The 13,800-nt window shown below is 42.3% G+C and overlaps 1 protein-coding gene across 1 annotated transcript; it reads right to left on the bottom strand.

Moving 5' to 3' along the window:
• Nucleotides 1–4,619: 4,619 nt before the first annotated feature.
• plaat1 (phospholipase A and acyltransferase 1) lies at nt 4,620–11,896 on the bottom strand (the record flags this gene model as incomplete). The annotated part of the gene is made up of 4 exons (XM_084309354.1): nt 4,620–4,721; nt 6,460–6,728; nt 9,910–10,048; nt 11,870–11,896. 4 exons carry the CDS (start codon nt 11,894–11,896, stop codon nt 4,620–4,622), a joined length of 537 nt encoding a protein of 178 aa, XP_084165480.1.
• Between the last annotated feature and the right edge of the window lie 1,904 nt (nt 11,897–13,800).

Genomic DNA, 13,800 nt, shown 5'->3' with positions numbered 1-13,800 from the left:
ATGATTTGTGGAGCTTTACATTTACATTTACATTTAGTCATTTAGCTGACGCTTTTATCCAAAGCGACTTACAAGTTCTGTACGACAAGCCATCAGGAAGGGCACAACTCTATCAGCTGAGCAACAATGTTCATCAAAGTGTTGAGTGCTACAGTGTAGGTTAGTTTATTAGGACAAGTGCATGACAGTACGGTTAGTTAGGGTTAGATTTTTTTTTTTTTTTTTTTTTTAATTCAGATAATGGTTGAAGAAGTGCGTCTTTAGTCGACGGCGAAAGATTGGACGTGATTCGGCTGTCCTAACTGGGGTGGGTAGTTCATTCCACCATTGTGGGGCAAGGACTGAGAATAGGCGACTTCTCTTTGATGACCCTCCCGGAGCTTGGATAGGAGTAGGTCTGAGGCGGCCAGAAGATGCAGAGCGTAGGGGTCTTGAGGGTGTGTAGTTAGAGACCATTGACCGGAGGTAGGCGGGAGCGGTTCCCTTTGCCGCACGGTATGCTAGGTCGAGGGCCTTGAAGCGGATTCGTGCAGCAATGGGGAGCCAGTGCAGGTCCCTAAGAAGTGGGGTGACATGGGCCGACTTCGGTAGGTTTGAGATCAGGCGGGCCGCTGCGTTCTGAATGAGTTGGAGAGGCTTAGTGGCAGTGGCCGGGAGGCCAGCGAGCAGTGCATTGCAGTAGTCGAGGCGGGAGATGACTGTTGATTGGACGAGGAGTTGGGTGGCTTCTTTTGTCAGGAAGGGGCGTATCCTTCTGACGTTGCTCAGGAGGAATCGGCAGGTTCTGGTCGTCGCTGCGATGTGAGCAGAGAAGTTCAACTGGTCGTCGAGGACAACACCAAGGTTCTTGGCGGTCGGGGACGCAGTCACAGCTGCATTCTCGACTGTGATTGAAAGGTCGGTTAGGGGGGAGGATTTGGCCGGCAGGTGGAGCAATTCTGTTTTGCTTAGGTTCAGTTTGAGGTGGTTGGACGTCATCCAGGCTGAGATGTCGGACAGACAGGCCGAGATCCGCACAGAGACGTGGATATCTGAGGGAGGGAAGGAGAGGAAGAGTTGAGTATCGTCGGCATAACAATGGTAGGAGAAGCCATGAGACGTGATAATGTTACCCAGTGATTTAGTGTAGAGGGAGAAGAGAAGGGGTCCTAAAACCGAGCCCTGGGGGACACCCGTCCGCAGGGGGCGGGTGGCCGACAGGGTCCCTCTCCATGACACTTGGTAGGAGCGGTCATTGAGGTATGATGACAGCCATGTCAGCGCAGAGCCAGCCACTCCCATTCCTGCGAGGGCCGCAAGGAGGATCTGGTGGTTGACTGTGTCGAAGGCTGCAGATAGATCTAGGAGAATCAGGACAGAGGAGAGGCCTTTCGCTTTTGCTAAGTGAAGTGCCTCTGTGACCGCAATGAGGGCTGTCTCTGTGGAGTGACCAGTCCTGAAGCCTGACTGATTAGGGTCTAGGAGGTCATTCTGTAAGAGATAAGTAGTAAGTTGGTTGGATACAGCACGTTCAGAGCTCCCTCTGGTGTTGTGATCGTGGTATTCACTGACCTTTGGGAAGTATTTTGACATGTACATGGGTACCTTGGTCGTGTAGTGTATCTTGTAGACCAGGCCCATTGCAAGTTGCTGTACTCTGTTGTCTACTCTAAGCCAGTGTTTCTCAACTGGTGGGTCGCGACCCAAAAGTGGGTCGCGGGGCCATTTTGAGTGGGTCGCGGATGTGTGTGTTAAAAAAAAAAAAAAAAAAAAAAAGTAAATTTTTTTTTTTTTTTTTTTTTACCTTTTTTTTTCACTACCTATCTTTGTGAAAGTGGCTTCTCAGCTCTGGTCCAGCTGAAGACAAAGCGGAGGAACAGATTGGACATTGAGCATGACCTCAGAGTTGCTTTGTCTACAATCACCCCAGACTTTGAGACTCTTGTCAGGAGCAAACATCATCCCCAGTTATCCCATTAGTCCCCTGCATGTTAAGCTAAGAATTCTGCTAAGAAGGATATATTATTTATTATTATTATTATTATTTTATTTCATTGTGTTTTTAGCCCTTAGTTGCACTTTTGTTGCAACCCCAGTTATCCCATTCGTTCCCCCAAACGTAGGTCTGTTATGTTAAGCTAAGAAATCTGCTAAGAAGCATATTATTTATTATTATTTTATTTCATTGGGTTTTTAGCCCTAGTTGCACTTTTATTGCAATCCCAGTTATCCCATTAGTTCCCCCAAACTTAGGTCTGTTATGTTAAGCTAAGAAGTCTGCTAAGAAGCATAATTATTTATTATTATTATTTAATTTCATTGGGTTTTTAGCCCTAGTTGCACTTTTGTTGCAACCCCAGTTATCCCATTAGTTCCCCCAAACTTAAGTCTGTTATGTTAAGCTAAGAAATCTGCTAAGAAGCATATTATTTATTATTATTTTATTTCATTGGGTTTTAGCCCTAGTTGCACTTTTGTTGCAAACTCAGTTATCCCATTAGTTCCCCCAAATTTAGGTCTGTTATGTTAAGCTAAGAAATCTGCTAAGAAGCATATATTATGTATTATTCTTTTATTTCATTGGGTTTTTAGCAATAGTTGCACTTTTGTTGCACTTTTTTGTGTTTATTTCATATTTTGAAAGATTGCGTATTACTGCAAATATTTTTTTTTTACATTTGGTTCAACATTTTGGGTCGCGACTTAATGACGAAGGAAAATGTTGGGTCCCGAGGCAAGACCAGTTGAGAACCACTGCTCTAAGCCACCCTAGGTTGTCAAAGTGGGCAGGGGTGAGGTGGGTTCTAGGAGTCAGGTCAAGCAGTAGTCTGACTAGTTTGTTTTGAGATGTTTGTAATTTGGTTTTTAGTGCCTTTGAGGTGCTTTGGTACCATGAGGTGCAAGCATAGTCGTAGTACCCTTGAATGAGTGCTCCTGCCAGAGTCTTCAGGGTATTCTTGTTTACCAGAGAGGAGATCCGGTACAAGAATCGAGTTCGTTGGTTGACTTTTTTTATTACATTGGATGCCATTTTATCACAGGAAAGATTAGCCTCTAGGAGAACCCAGGTAGGTAATTTCATCTTTCCTTGTGACAATATTGTCACCCACTGTAACTGAGAAGCCATCGGTCTTGCTGAGTTTGTTATTTGAACCGAAGAGAATGGACTCTGTTTTGCCCATGTGTAATGATAGTTTGTTGTCGGCGAGCCATATGCAGATTTTGCCTAGTTCCGAGCTGGCGTTCTATCGCGCTGCTCTAAGACAAACTCTAACCTTAACCAACTTCGAAAGAGTCGCCTAAGCTTAACCGGCGAAATAACTTGCCGTCACACGATTGGTGCGACCAGAAACAGCAGTGGCCAATCAGAGCGCAAAACACAAACGCGGAAGCATGAACCGGTTGCCTTTCAAATAGACGCCACCGGTATGTGTGACGTTTTGTTTGACAAGCTGATTCGAAGCCTACAGGTATTTGAACAATAAAGAACAAAACAACTTAGCTTAGAATATGACTTTCATTCAAATGGAGGTGTATTTCCCCAATTCATTGTCTATGGAAGGAGCAGCTCCAGACTTTATATTTGAAGACGTCACATGTTTGAGTTTAGAGTTTGAGTTGTATATCACTCACACACGCTTTTGGATTAGGGAGAGTTGATTGTTATCACTAATACTTTCTAACGGTCTTAGACCAAAGGAATGACATGTATGAATGATTCGATTGGGCATAGTTCTCCCTTATTGATCGTGGGGGGGGGGGGCTTTACACTTCAAATATTCTTTATTTGCTCAGTGGGTAAATATTAGGGATGCTCGATATTGGCTTTTTTACCGATACCGATATTGTCCAACTCTTAATTTCCGATACCGATATCAACCGATATCACATTTTAATGCCGATATCGGCCGATAATATCGGTAGGCCGATAATATCGGACATCCCTAGTAAATATAAGTTAAAATCAGCTTGTTAGCGTTAGCTGTTGACAAGTCACACCAACCGCCTGGGGCAGCACACAAGTCCACCACAGCCATTATTTATAAATGGAAATACATACTTTCTATGTACATACACAGTATAGTATAATACATTAGGTTCTGGTATAGAATCCCCTGGAATATGATTGAGTCCACACTGTGTATCTTAACAAGGTTCTAACGAGGGCCTTTGGAATTCAAACAGCTCTTTGTTCATATTTTTTCTTATTTTATTCTTATTCTATGCTCATTTTATTGTATTTATATTATTGGAAGCTGCTATGGTCGAGGAACAAGTCAAGTCAAGTCAAGAGTTTTATTTGTCACGGCATACAAGCATACAGTGAACCACAGCAAATTTAATTTCACTCTTTCTTTGCTGTAAGGTACTGAAATACGTGACAATAAAGGAATCTGAATATGATTTATCTATATTCACGAGGGCGCTAGCTCTTTTTTACCTTTCAATTTCCTTGTCACACATACACACACAGACACACACAACAAGCAATGCAATGCAATGCAATCTTTATTAATGAAAGAAGTTTCACAACTCAAGTATACAGTACAGTCTCTTATGAATAAAAATTCAGGAATAAAACTCCTATGTCAGCAGCCGCGCTGGGAAACGGTGCGCCCTGCAGTGAGGAAGACGTCGGGTCAGAAGGGCCTGTTCCTGGAGCGCGTGTTGATCAGTCCCAGCACGGAGAAGGCGCTGGCTGCTGCCGTCACCAGACTGATGGCCCCGATGGCCCTGGTGGCCTGCGGGACACAAGGTGAGCATTAGTACGAGTTTGGAGACTCTAGAACAAACTCCTTCAATGGATGAGGAGGAGTCATTTTCAACTTATAAGACCCTTGTGTTTTCTATCTACTGGCATCATATCGGATTATTTTCTTTCACAATCTCATCGACTGGACTGAATGGAGGTTTCAGTCAATCTGCCTGCTGCAATTCAATTGAATAGGGGGATTGTACAAAAATGTTTAACTATGAAATCACTCTGAAAAAACATTTTGTTTATAGTATTTGTAACATTGTAAAATGTTTTGACAGCTGCATAGGATTGAATGGCAACCAACTCAAGCAGGCAGAGAAACACAGCTCACCTCACTGCCTAGTTGATGATATTTTGATTGGAATCAACTGGTAACATGCCAGAAGAATGAAAAGAAAAAGTTTTATTATAATAATAGGGTCTTCGTTGAACACTATACAGCAGTGGTCCTCAATGTGGAGTCCGGGGTCCCCAGTAAATTTTGGAATAGTTTAATTTCATTATTTATTACCCTAGAGATTTGGCCAATGACAACATATATAAGAGTAATTATTTTGATCACAGGTTTCATTTTCTCTACTGGTATCTCAGCTATAGAATACTGGACTTAATCACATCTAAACAAATCACTTTCTCTACTGGTATCTCTATAGAATACTGGACTTAATCACATCTAACAACAAAGACGTTCTGCAGACTAATGTGTAATCATTCATGGGTCCTGGATATGAAAAAGGTTGAGAACCTCAGCTGTACAGTACAGTAGCAGTCAGAAACAAAGTGTGTGAAAGAAACCTCTGTTTCTTTCTGACGCTGCTGTGCATAAAAGAACCTCAGATGAATTGTTGTTAGTGATGGAATTATACAGCGTGAAGCTATACATTGAAGAGTGAATGGACCATCTGCAAGGTTACTTGAGAGAGGGGTACAAGAATGACCTCAAGATTGGCATTTTACCACATAATAACAGAACAGAAATTAGTAGACAGTAGACAGAGGCCAAGGGCTGAAAGGCAGTGAGAGAGAAAGCAACAGAGTGAGAGAGAAAGCAACAGTGAGAGAGAGTGAGAGAGAAAGCAACATAGTGAGAGAGAGAAAGCAACAGAGTGAGAGAGAAAGCAACAGAGTGAGAGAAAGAGAGAAAGCAACATAGTGAGAGAGAAAGCAACAGAGTGAGAGAGAAAGCAACAGTGAGAGAGAGTGAGAGAGAAAGCAACAGAGTGAGAGAGAAAGCAACAGAGTGAGAGAGAGAAAGCAACAGAGAGAGAGAGTGAGAGAGAAAGCAATATAGTGAGAGAGAAAGCAACAGAGTGAGAGAGAGAAAGCAACAGAGAGAGAGAGTGAGAGAGAAAGCAACAGAGTGAGAGAGATAAAGCAACAGAGTGCGAGAGAAAGCAACAGAGTGAGAGAGAGAAAGCAACATAGTGAGAGAGAAAGCAACAGAGTGAGAGAGAAAGCAACAGTGAGAGAGAGTGAGAGAGAAAGCAACATAGTGAGAGAGATAAAGCAACAGAGTGAGAGAGAAAGCAACAGATTGAGAGAAAGAGAGAAAGCAACATAGTGAGAGAGAAAGCAACAGAGTGAGAGAGAAAGCAACAGAGTGAGAGAGAGAAAGCAACAGAGTGAGAGAGAGAGAGAGAGAGAGAGAGAGAGAGAGAGAGAAAGCAACAGCAAGAGAGAAAGCAAAGGAGACGGAGAGTGAGAGAGAAAGGGTGAGAGACCTGCTCGGACACCCCCTCCCCGTAGCGCAGCAAGGTGACAAAGTGCTCGCAGTTGCTCCCCAGCAGGTCGTAGGAGACCTCCTGGCCGATGAGGACCTGGGCTCGCTGGATGATGTCGCAGACGGGCAGCGGCGTGTGGTCGTCGTCGTACTTGTTGTTGACGCGGTACGAGTCGCCTCCCACCACCTCCTTCAGCAGCTGCATGCGCACAACCGCCTTCCGACTGAAGACAGACTTCACACTGGACATAGCAGCCGCCTGGCTCTCATCTGGGGAAGGAGAGGAGGGGAGAGCTGCTTTTCAGGGGGTGTCATCTTCGAATACTTTATTTATTTTTTTTATCTACTTTTTCTCCCCATTTTTTCTGTATTTTTTCTCCCATCCCAATTTTTAGTCGTTATGCCAATTACCTTCCCTCCCTTCCTGGTCGTTGCGCACATTTTCCCCCCACTTGCCGGTCTAGGGAGGGTTGATAGATACTATCGCATGTCTCCTCCGATACATGCAGAGTCAGCCAGCCGCTTCTTTTCACCTGACAGCGAGGACTCTCACTGGGGGAGGGTAACGCGTGGGAGGCTCACACTACTTCCCCCAGTTCCCTTCCTCGCTGAGCAGGCGCCCCGACCGACCTGTAGGAGTCGCTGTTTACAACGACCAGGATACACACCCCGCCGGCTTCCCACCCGCTGACACTGCCAATTGGTTTGTATGGACGACCGACCAAGCCGGAGGTACCGCTGACAGCTGGATTCGATACCAGTGTCTCTGTGGTGGTATAGGCAGACGCTTAGTCCGCTGCGCTACCCAGCCGCCCATCTTCGAATACTTTATTGAAATGAGATCCAATTCGTTTTCTCCTCTACGGAGAATTAAAAGGAGAGACCTACAGGAGGGGTTCTTAGGCTCTTTCGGCCAGGGGACACAGGCTAGAAAAATGTATTTACTAGTTAGAGATGCACAATACCATGTTTTTACCACCAATACTGGTTCTGACTCCTAGGATCAGTCAATCAGTATAGACTCAGACCATTTGGGGTCACTGGACAATAGTGATGGGAATTACAGCTCTTTGAAGGGAGCCGGATCTTTTGGCCCTGGTCCTTTCCAAGAGCCGCTCAAAAGAACGGCTCATCATTCTTTTTCTTAGGGGGCAGGGCTTACTTTGTTTATCAGTCTTAAATCTAAATCTTTGGTTTATCCACAAAATAATCACTAAGATAAGGATAGGATTTGATTTGGATCAGATTCAAACTTAGATACTTAAAGCCCCTGGAAACAAAGCCTCAAATCGTTAGAATGTACAGTATGTACTATGTATTATATCCAACATGAGTGTGATATTAAGCGTCCACCAAAGTTTGAATGAAAATATATAGATATATAGTGATTTTCGGGGACAGTCTCAGAATTAAGTCATCTTTCCTCGACCATAGCCTGTCCCCGAAAACATCCCTGATTTGTTCTTACAGAGAAAAAAAACTGCTTATATCCTTATCACATTAAGGCAGAAGGGGTCCCACCTGACATGTTATTGTACCTGTTATGAAGTTACTTGATTCATAACAACTTTTGATTGTGATCAATAAAGTGCATGCAGCATTTAGATTCATAGCAACAAGATCCACACATGTGTTCACGTAAAGGGGAATGGATTTAGGGCAGGTGGTGAAATGGGCACAACGAACAATAAAAATAAATGACTCGGTTCCCTTCATTCATACCAAAGAGCTGTTAAAAAGAATTGGATTGTTCACTAACGTCACATCACTACTGGACAAACATGATTGAGATACTGTACAATCCATTTTTCTCTGTTATAGAGATCCAAGTCACCTTGGTTTATACATGTCACACTCTCAGTATTGGATAGATTCTCTGACACAGATACTACAGATACCTTGTCTATCTGGTATTGAGACCCGATGTCTGATACCAGTGGTGTTTTCAGTGCATCCCTAACACTAGTATTCTTGTCATGTGGGGACAACAAACATAAACAAACCCAAGGCCCATTTCAGGTTGCGATCCATCGTATCCATAACAGCCACCTATGGTATTAATCCTACTACATATTAGAGGACAACCTGAGGGTCAATATGTCAGGAGGACCTCAAAAAATGAGGCAAAGGAATCATGTAAGAAAGATGCCAACTGAAGGCAAATTGTGTAAGCTAAGATAATATCAGTATCTCCACTAGGTGGACACCTGGAGGAGATCATGTAATCGATCCGGTGTGTGCATGTGTGTGTTTGTGTATCTGTCTGCAGCAAATCTTGTAAACGACATGGCCGATTTGGATGAAATGTTGCACATAGTCTGACATCAGGCCAAGGATATGAATTCCCAAATATCTTTTAAATCGGTCAACAACAAGTATTTCATTTGAATACATTTCCATCATTGTCCATTGAAATAGATTTTCAATATAAAGTTACACCTTTTGAATGAAAGATGGCGATACTGCACAGGTACACTGCTCAGAGCCTCTGGTAATCAGCTCTCTGGCCCGTTTACAACATGAACATACCACAGTGAACCTATTGTCGTTGATATACCTATGCATTAAAAACATTTATGAATGAATTAACTTGTGACAACGTTTCAGAGTTGAATCTTGCACTGTTTTAGAGAAAAGGGCTATAAAGAATTGCAGTAAATGGGGAGCTCCCGTAGCTCACCGCATATCTCGGCGCTATTTCTGCGTCGGGGAAAACCGTGCTCGTCACGGATCTGGGGTACACGAGTTCGATTCCCGGACCCGCCGTATTTTCTCAGAAGGTCTTCCCCTGCTCTTCATCCCGTTTCAACCTGTTTCTGTCGGTCATGCTTGACCAGAAAAGCGATAAACGCTAAAAAATAAAGTTTAAAAAAAAAAGAATTGCAGTAATTGCAAAATCACTGGATAGTCAGATAACTTTTTTTGCAGTAGTTACTGCGGTTAGCTTCTGCAGGGCAGAATAGTGTGTCTAATAGGAATAGTTCAGGGACATCTGCTTTCATTGGTCTATGTTTGCCCCCCCCCCCTTAAGCCCTGTTAGGCTACTGTCTGTCAGCTGTCCTTGGTAGGCTAATGACTTGTCATCACATTTGGTATTTTTTTTTTTTTTTTTATATTCCACAGACAGTAGATGATCTCTGTGTATGTTGTGACTTGTGTGTTTAGATATTGGTAATTATAATGAATGGTAATAGATGGTATCTGCATTTGTTGAATATTGTAGGTGTTTGTTTGTTTGTTTGTTTGTTTTGTGAGAAAGCATTTCTCACAGAATGATTTCGGAAATATTTAAGTGTCAGTTAAAAAACAACGTTTTCAGTCAAAGAAATGTCACACTTCTCATTACCATGCATGAGTTACCTAACATGTTATTATTGTCCATACCATGTGAATATTGTGATATTTATTTTTTTCCATATCCCCCAGCCACACGAACCAGGTTCTTACTGACCAACTGGTGTTAAGTTGATGATGTAACCGTCTCCCAGGTAGAGAGCCCAGTGCTGATAGGCTGCTCTGAAGATCTCAATGAGGTCACCAGGCCGGGGGTCACCAGGGGGTTCCAGAAGGTCAGGGTCAATAGAGGCCATCTACAGAAGTAGGTTAGACACAGAGATGCATCATACATAGTTGAATTACAAAACAAGATATCCATTATTTAAATTAAAGTTACATGCACTCTTTCAACTTCAGCTGAAAGTTCAGCTGTGTGAATATATAAAAAAAAAAACATCTACAACATTTACTTACAAAATAGTAATAGTTTTGACGATGGAATCATCAGCATTTCTGAAATATGAACACTAATGTCCCTACTTCCCACACAAACAGAATTGAAAATTGTGTGAATTGCAATTACAACTCCAGGGCAATGATACACAGAGCAACTATGATGATCAACAGTGCTGCTGTTTATATCACATAGAAATATATTTCGACCAGGAAACGTTTTAATTGATTGTTGTACCTGAGTCCTATTTTATCACTTTTTCCATCTTTATTGCCACCCAAATCCCCCCCCCCCCCCCCAAAAGTTACCCCACCCCACAAGAATGTAATAATATATTTTTTTAAAGATATTTTTTAGGGGCATTCTGTGCTTTATTGATAGGACAGTCAGAGAGAGAAATCAGGTGAAGAGATGGGGGAGGACATGCAACACATGTCCTGGGCCAGATTCGAAACCGGGACGTTACGATTACGCAGCATGTGTCTTAACGTGGTGCGCCACTGGGGCGCCGTACTGTATGTAATCACTTTTATCCCAGAAACTTCATTTGTTATTCTTGGGAAGTGATTTCGGTAACACTTAACTGTACAGGGCACACATCATGATGACCTTATGTGTGAGGTACCTACTGTAGGAGCTAATGATGAAATACAAATGTTATTTAACTTGGAGTTAACTTTTGAAATTCGAGATAAGCAGGTAGAATGAGGAGATTTGAGAGTCAATTCGAACAATTCGATTTCTTTACTGAGTGTGTCATTGGGAAGTGAGATGTAGAAGCCATTCTGGAAGGATTTCACAACAGATCTTGAGTAACTGATGGTTCATCAGTGGTTTGTTAGCATATCTGACCTCTGATACGGTCCAGCAGTTTGTGTCTCATGTCTCCCTCTGTAATTTTTCAGATTTTACAGATTATGAAAGTACAGAATGTAAGCTTTCAAATGATGTGTCATACATTGAAATCATAAAGTATTTGAAGTAATATTTTATATATACTAGTATACTATATGGCTGCATTTTTATATAGTGCTTTTATATATATTTTTTTTTAAATCCTCACATTTTACCCATTCACTCACACATTCTCACACTGATGGCGGAGGCAACTATTCAAGGAGCCAACCTGCTCATCGGGAGCAATTAGGGGTTAAGTGTCTTGCTCAAGGACACTTCGAGACGCTGCCCAGGAGGAGCGGAAATTGAACCGGGAACCTCCGGATTACCAGATTATATAGTAACTATATTATACTATTTTTATACTAGTTGCTCATTGGTTCCTGCATACTTAAACTAAAGTAAAGTCACCGTGATTTATCCATTGGGGATAAAATTGCCTTAAACTCTTATGTAAATGAATTCAAACCTTGTTCAACACTCATATAGTCATATACTTTATAAACCTTGTTCTCCGTTAAATTGATTTAAAATATGATTGATCTCAAATAGCTTAGAAGAACTCGTGTAAAATTCTAAAGTCATATACCGGTAGCCGCTCCAAAGGTATTTGACTGTGTGAATTAGGCTCCATACATACAAGCTGAGATGTGTTCCCCTGAGAGGTCAACAGGGTCATACCCTTTGACCATTGCATAGACACACCTGCACTCCTCGTAAAAAAAAAAAAAAACATATATTTTGCCTATAACACGTCCAATTAACAAACTGTCAGTCTACTTACAGTCAAACTTCCTGTCTGTTTATCCATCCCACATCATGCTTCCACAAATTCTGAAAAGAGCGAGAGAGGGATGGAGAGAGAGAGGGAGAGAGAGAGCGATGGAGAGGTAGAGAGGGGTGGTCAGGTGGTCAGATGCCTTGTCGATCACCCACCCACACCCCTCTCTTGTGTTGTTACAGGCCATTATGCTGCTGTACTGTCACTCAGCCCAGTCCTGCCATATCCGGATGAGAATTTAACACATTTAGCTGTTTTGGTTTATTTCTATCAATAGATTGGGTATCAAATGAAGAGATTTGGGTTGATATCAATCATTGACGTGTTGCATTATAACACTCTTTGAGCAGGAGAGCTGGTGTAATTACCCAGAGTGTGAGAGAATGCTGGATAGTATGGTACAATGTAGAGGGCGAGGGCACCCACATACATACACACAGACAATACACACAAGCTCACACACAGACAATAACACGCACAAGCTCTTGTGCCACATATGCTGCCACAATAGCACTGACATAATGGGGAAACTGAGAGAAAAATAGTTTTTGCCGTGGTTGTTTCGAATGGAAATAATCATACAAAAAACCCAACTTGTAAACGTTTTGTCGGTATAACAACTTCGATCACCGAATTGATAAACAAGCAAAGATATCATATTTAATACATCACACACTGAGATAGATGGTAGTTTGATATCTAGAACATAAATAGCCTACAGTACGTTCAAAGGTATACGCTCAAAGACTTGAGGTGAACCAGACTGACAAAAAGCTATATCCGAATTACACTTGGCTCGTAATGAAATGTATATCATTCTAGGAGAGCGATTAGTGTATCCATCGCATTACTAATGCATGACACCCCAAGCCACCACATGCTATTTCACTGAACAATTGACACCGTTAAGCTTGCTGACACAGGGAACATTTCAGGGTGTAACCTTTACGTTAACTTGTTTAATTCACACGCAGTAAAGAGGAGCAATACTTACTCAAACACCAGCACCTTTTTCTTCCTCACCATCTTAGTTCTCCATCATAAATTTGCATATAATCAAAAAAGCCAGCAGGGAAATGAAAAAGAAAAGTTATAATTCAGATTCCTGAGATGGTCCGGCAGTTGACAAAAGTGCCTGTATTTTTCGTACTGGAGTACTTTACAATAGAAGCTCGAGGTCCCGGTTCAGGTGTTTCAATGAGCGCCCGTCGCGGTGGGTATATAGGCTCTCGCCTTTGACAGATGGCAGTCGCAGGGGGGGGCCTGCCATTCACAGGTCACAGAGAGGCGTTTCCTATCCCCCACGGTCCCCATTCACAATCTATGGGATCATTTCTGAAGTGGTGTCCACACGACCGTGTGGATACAAATACATCCACTTTGATTAAAACGGACAATAACCTCAGAACTGCCGCTGCTTTACGGGGCCCAATGTGTACACAGAGATGTTGTCTTAACATGCTTTATTTCAAATAAGGCTACACTACACATCTTTCTGGAATACGATATAAAGTATATCATTGAGTACATTTCGGGGCTGAAACGTGAAATTATGGTAGCTCGAAGTCATAGTTGTGTTTCAATTGGATCATTTTTAAGTTTAAGTTTAAATGTGATGATAAATAATGATTATGATAATCCCAAAACTGCCTCTTTTACCATGAGTCAGGAGGAAGCCTATATCCTTGAAAAAGGTTCATGCAGAAAGGGAGCTCCAGTGTGATTCATGTGGGGTGGACAACCTTGTTAAGATATGGTGGTATAGGAAACATGCAGAAAGGGAGCTCCAGTGTGATTCCTGTGGGGTGGACCTTGTTAAGATCTGGTGGTGTAGGAAACATGCAGGCCAGTCTATTGTGGTTGAAAGCGAAAGAGAGAATTGTAGTCTTTTTATTTTTTTATACGTTCAAGTAAATAGCCAAACTGCCTATACT

The sequence above is a fragment of the Notolepis coatsorum genome, assembly GCF_963971535.1.
Source record: "Notolepis coatsorum genome assembly, chromosome: 2".
NCBI lineage: Eukaryota > Metazoa > Chordata > Actinopteri > Aulopiformes > Paralepididae > Notolepis > Notolepis coatsorum.
The sequence above is the reverse complement of the archived record's forward strand: the minus strand, read 5'-3'. Positions and strand labels throughout refer to the sequence as shown.